The 4960-nt window shown below is 49.7% G+C and overlaps 1 protein-coding gene across 1 annotated transcript; it reads left to right on the top strand.

Annotated features, from left to right (window-relative positions):
• The first annotated feature begins 230 nt into the window (after nt 1–230).
• On the top strand, nt 231–1096 carry LOC144170901 (TNF receptor-associated factor 1-like). Its single transcript, XM_077700916.1, has one exon. The coding sequence runs from the start codon at nt 242–244 to the stop codon at nt 1094–1096; it is 855 nt and encodes a 284-aa protein (XP_077557042.1). The 5' UTR covers nt 231–241.
• The last annotated feature ends 3864 nt before the right edge of the window (nt 1097–4960 follow it).

Below are 4960 nucleotides of genomic sequence, written 5' to 3' on the forward strand. Positions count from 1 at the left end.
CGTTGCGAAAATTAGCATAAAAGCCGGAGCCGATGTGAGCACGTCCTCTTCCTTCGGCGATCGCAGCGCCCCCTCCGCATATCAACCGGGAATTTTCGCAAACAATTAGTTCCAATCCCCACCGTTTGTGGCGCATGCACCACGTGCACCCAGCGTGGAGCGTGGCATGCGCATCGTGGACCGCGGCATCTTCGTCGAACAATTAAGCTTTCGCAGCGTCAACGTAGCAACGAACGTAGCAATGGCGGGTCGGCGCAACCTGCGACGGAATCGTCAGCCTGCAGTGAAACATGAGCAGAGTACCTTCGTTGCGGTACGTGAGGGCAGAAACAGTGCGGCTGTGGCGATTACCCCCAACTTCAAGTTCTTAGCCGCCGAGAACCGAAGCATCAGCGACCTCCGCAGCAAGCTTGATGAGGTGTGTCGCGAGGTCGAGTTGATCAAGAATAACTTGGCTGACCTCGAGGCCATCCTAAGCACGCTGAGCGCGCTGCAGTATGAAGTCAGGAATGAGATGAAGAAGATGCGAGAGGAAGCATCAGCGGTAAACAAACGCATCCTAATGAAGATTGAGAAGATACATAACTTCATTACGGGCGAAAGTGACACCGGCAAGGAGCGGCCGCGGTCGAGCAAGTTCGACTGGCACGTGAACAGTTTCTCCAAGCTAAAAGACCAGATGCTTAAGGGCAAGGCGAAGTCATTCTTCAGCGAGAACTTCTACGTGGGCATCCACGGCTACAAGATGTACCTGGGTGCGAATTTCGCCGAGAAGAATGTCAAGGGCAAGATCAGCCTTAGCATCTACGCCTACATCACCAGGGGCCCCTACGACCGGACTCTGCAGTGGCCGTACCGAAGACGCAGCACGTTCATCATCGTCGACCAGAAGACAAATTCTCACCACAAGGTGGCCGAGGTGGTGCCCGAGGACGTCAGTCGCAAGCTGCGGCATTGCCTCCAAAGGCCCAAAAACGGCCCTAACGAAGGCATTGGATTCACGGCTATGATTTCCCTAGAAGAACTTGAAGATCCGGAGAAGGGATACTTAATGAACGACTCCTTCCTCGTTCACTTCATCGCCTACGACGTGTAAGACACACGCAGGCACGAGGCCATCCGATGCCGGAGCAGCGGCTGCGACCCCGTGACTCAGGTCAGGTTTGGAGCGAGCGAACTGAGATGGGGTGAGGTTCGCTGTGCACCTTGGCAGCTACTATTCAGGCTTTTTTTCTCCGTACTTGAGCGGTGGTGTAAGGTCGTGCGAGTGCTTATCAATACCGCCTAGAACGTAATCCCTGTTTTATTTTAATTTTTCCTGTGCACTTTTCTCGTTGGTGGACCCTTTTCTTTTATAACTCGCCCTGCCATTATTAAAAGCTCTGTGCACATGAACATATACTCGTGCAACGTACCTGACTTCGGATAACAGGTTAGTAGTAGTTGGCAGATCTTTCTCGCCGAGAAAGCATAGTTAAAGGAAAAGCGCACTCAAATTTCACCTCGACCAAATTTATTTTGAACGTACAGTACGTACCACCAAAACCAACTGGGACATGACTGGTAGCCCCATGAAATGCATTGTTAATCAGTTGAAAACGCTTACAATAGCTCCGTCGCGGATTCCTCAACAGCGGATCGCGCAGACAGCCATGAAGCGGAAGTGACATTGTGGCCGGCCGGATGCTTGAACCGGACGAGGTCCACTGGGCGCACTTCCCCTAGCGCATGCTCTGAGCGCGAAGCGTTTGCGCGCAGGTTTGCTCCGGTCGGCCGGCCGGCCGCTCGCTCGCCGACTGAAACGTCACTTCATCCTGGCCGTAACGGTCGCGCTCTTCCCAATTTCGGTTTCAGAATACCCTATTTTCGATGGTCGTTTTGCGCCGTGCAGCCGCATATTTCAGTTGCCATTTTTTTCATCTTGCTGTACTTCTAGACAGACTATACGCCTCGAACCTTGCCTGTAGGGGCGCCACTGAAATCCCCCTAGCGGCCGGTTTCGAAAGTAGTCGCGGGAGGCTCCGGCTCGCTCACCCCTGTCGCCGCTGCTTTTGCGACACGTTCACGACAGATTTACTGTTTGTATGTGTTGGAAATACATAATTATGTGGAGCAGTCACTCTGTTCGCAAATGTGGTGTATTTACGAGAGTGTAAATGTTTCTGACGCGATCTTAGTGTGGTACACTTGGTCCGTATAAGCGCCAAGCATGTGTCACAGGCCAGCGTCCCGAAACCGGCAAATGCGTGAAGCTGATTGTAATTCCTTTGCCCTGCAATTTACTTAAAGAATCTCCGTAAGCGGTGATTATTCAGATGACCATGCTACAGCTCTACACTACGAAGTAAATCGGTGTTTACATAATCTAGCGGAGCACTCATACCTGACCACGCCAGTGACGCTTGCCAGTATCATACCTCAGATATTGATCACTACCCTGGAAAAGCCAATGCGGCCGGAATTTCGCGAACATTCTACAAAATAAGCTTGGATAATGCCAAATTCTACGTGGAAATCAGCACTCGACACAAATTTAATGCTGGGATCGTCTTGTCGCGAGGTCAGAGCTCGCAATAGATTATCTGCTACATATGTCTTCCGAGAGCAGCGCGGAGACAGGCTTATAGAGTAATCCACGTCCGCGACTAAACGCTTCCTCGATGCATGATATGACACAGGGAGCCTGCAGAATCTAGCACAAACTGAAATCAGAGGGCCTTATCAGATACCACAGTCTTCCAACGACACCGTTTATAGCTTGTGAACTTACTACTTACAACTACTACTAAGAACCAGTCGGGCTTGTTGGTTCATGTCAAATGTTTACAGCGCAGACACACGAAGGACGAAGAAGAACGTTACACCACAAGCGCTGACTTTCAACAAAGGAAAAAAAACATCTTATATAGGAAAAAAACAAAGACCACAACACGTGGTGAACCAGAGTCAGCTATGAGCATTAGCGAAGATAATCATGGGAGCGTGCAGGGTCCCCATAGAAACTTCAATTCTTTTTTTGATAAGGCTATGGATGGGGCGCTTATGCAGTGATCTTGCAGCCTGGCGATCTCGGTTGCCCCCATTATCTCCCGGGTGTCTAGCGAGGATCCTATAGTGCGCGTGAACTGAGGGGTGCAACCGCAGTCGTGGCAGTGCTTGACCAATGCTTTGAAGAAATCTTGTCATCATTCCATGAACACTAGCCTCAACGAGCAGGTAAACCGCCTGTCGGCTGCTGGGTATCCGCCCAGTAGCGGAGAATCTGTCTAATGCACGACCTAAGAGGATCCTAATGTGAAAGATAGCTGAAAGGTTGTGGTTATCCGTTACATTCACAACGTGTCTCACCGCCTGAAAAAGAATGGTTGCCGTGGGAACGTTAACGTTGTGTTTTCGACTCCGAAAAAATCGCAGACCCTGTGCAAGCGGGTCAACGAGGGCACAGGGAAGGAATCTGTCTGGAATTACAGAAATCACTTCATCGATTGCAGCAAGGGTGTTGTCTACTCGATCCCCTTAACTCGCTGCGACAATGAGTGCGTAAGCCAAACGGGCAGATGCTGTAACGACAGGCTTCGCGAACACAACAACAACGTTCATAACGCAGTGAGTGGATATCATATCCACTGCCGCGACTGCGGTTGCACCCCTCAGTTCACGCGCACTAGGATCTTCGCTAGACACCCCAATAAGATAGGCCGGGAGATAATGGAGGCAACCGAGATCGCCAGGCTGCAAGATCACTGCGTAAGTGCCCCACCCATAGCCCTATCAGAAAAAGAATTGAAGTTTCTACAGGGACCCTGCACGCGTCCATGATTATCTTCGCTAATGCTCATAGCTGACTCTGGTTCGCCACGTGTTGTGATCTTTAGTTTTTTCCTATATAAGATGCTTTTTTTCTTTGTTGAAAGTCGGCGTTTGAGGTGTAACGTTCTTCTTCGTCCTTCGTGTGTCTGCGCTGTAAACATTTTACTACAATTACTTACGGTATACTTCAAGAAATGCGTCTGCCGATAGATCAGCTCTTCGTTGAAGTCGAAAAACAAAAGGAAGGTGAACGCGCAACTTGTGTGTGTGATTACTAAAAACGTACATTCCTTGATTTCGCTCCGACTTTGTCTCCCCCACACGTCTTGCGAAATACCGGTGCATTTCGCATCTAGTTTGTCTGGTGAGTACCACCTTGCTTAAGTTTCGACAAACGTCTTTGGCATTTCCGAAGCTTCACTGGGTTTTTTTCATTCCCGTACGAACTGTTCTGTTTCTTCCGGAATTGGCAGACCAGTTATTTTTCCGTGGTTTTATTAACTTTCCTTGGTCCTTGCTGTAAGGCGTGAGTAAGCACGTGTTTGACGAACCACAGCCTTGGAATATACTTAACATTTTCGCGTGGCTTATATTCCCATAAAAGGCACAAGTTATTGCCAGGTATTGGGTAATCACATCCCCGAAACATATTTTGTTACGAAGTATATATTCAAAACAAAGCCGCATTCGTTGTCAGCGCTGCAAGACGAAACCAACCCCTCTCTGTGGCAGTATTAGGTTCAGACGATGGCGACAATAGAATTCACTTGTGCTGACGTATTCGGAGATGACAGTGGGGATATGGTGCTGCCGTCGCCGACGCCCGTGAGAGCGGCCAAGAATCGCGCAGAACCGCTTCCCCGGGTAGCTTTTGTTGGCGTCCGAGCACTCTACCAAGACGCAGCTGTTTTTTGAAGCGCCCTCAACGTACTATTTGCTTACAGACATCACAATAACAAGTTATTTAGGGCGCGGAAAGGCAAAAAGAAGCAAAAGAGAACCAAAACACTGCATGAGCCCCTATCAGGTACGCAGCGCTTCTTCCGTAAACACCGCGGAGAAGCAGTGGCAGGCGGCGCAGCGATCGCGAAGCTCAAGGCGTATACGGCAAAAGGATTTCAAGGGGTCAAAATTTTGAGTGCAGTTTGTC

This window comes from Haemaphysalis longicornis, unplaced genomic scaffold (genome assembly GCF_048455015.1).
Source record: "Haemaphysalis longicornis isolate Haplotype H1 unplaced genomic scaffold, Haemaphysalis longicornis Haplotype H1 scaffold_1, whole genome shotgun sequence".
Taxonomy (NCBI): Eukaryota; Metazoa; Arthropoda; class Arachnida; order Ixodida; family Ixodidae; genus Haemaphysalis; species Haemaphysalis longicornis.

Bases quoted from the DNA above. Each gene is read 5' to 3' on its own strand.
- LOC144170901 (XM_077700916.1), top strand. From the start codon at position 242: ATGGCGGGTCGGCGCAACCTGCGACGGAATCGTCAGCCTGCAGTGAAA.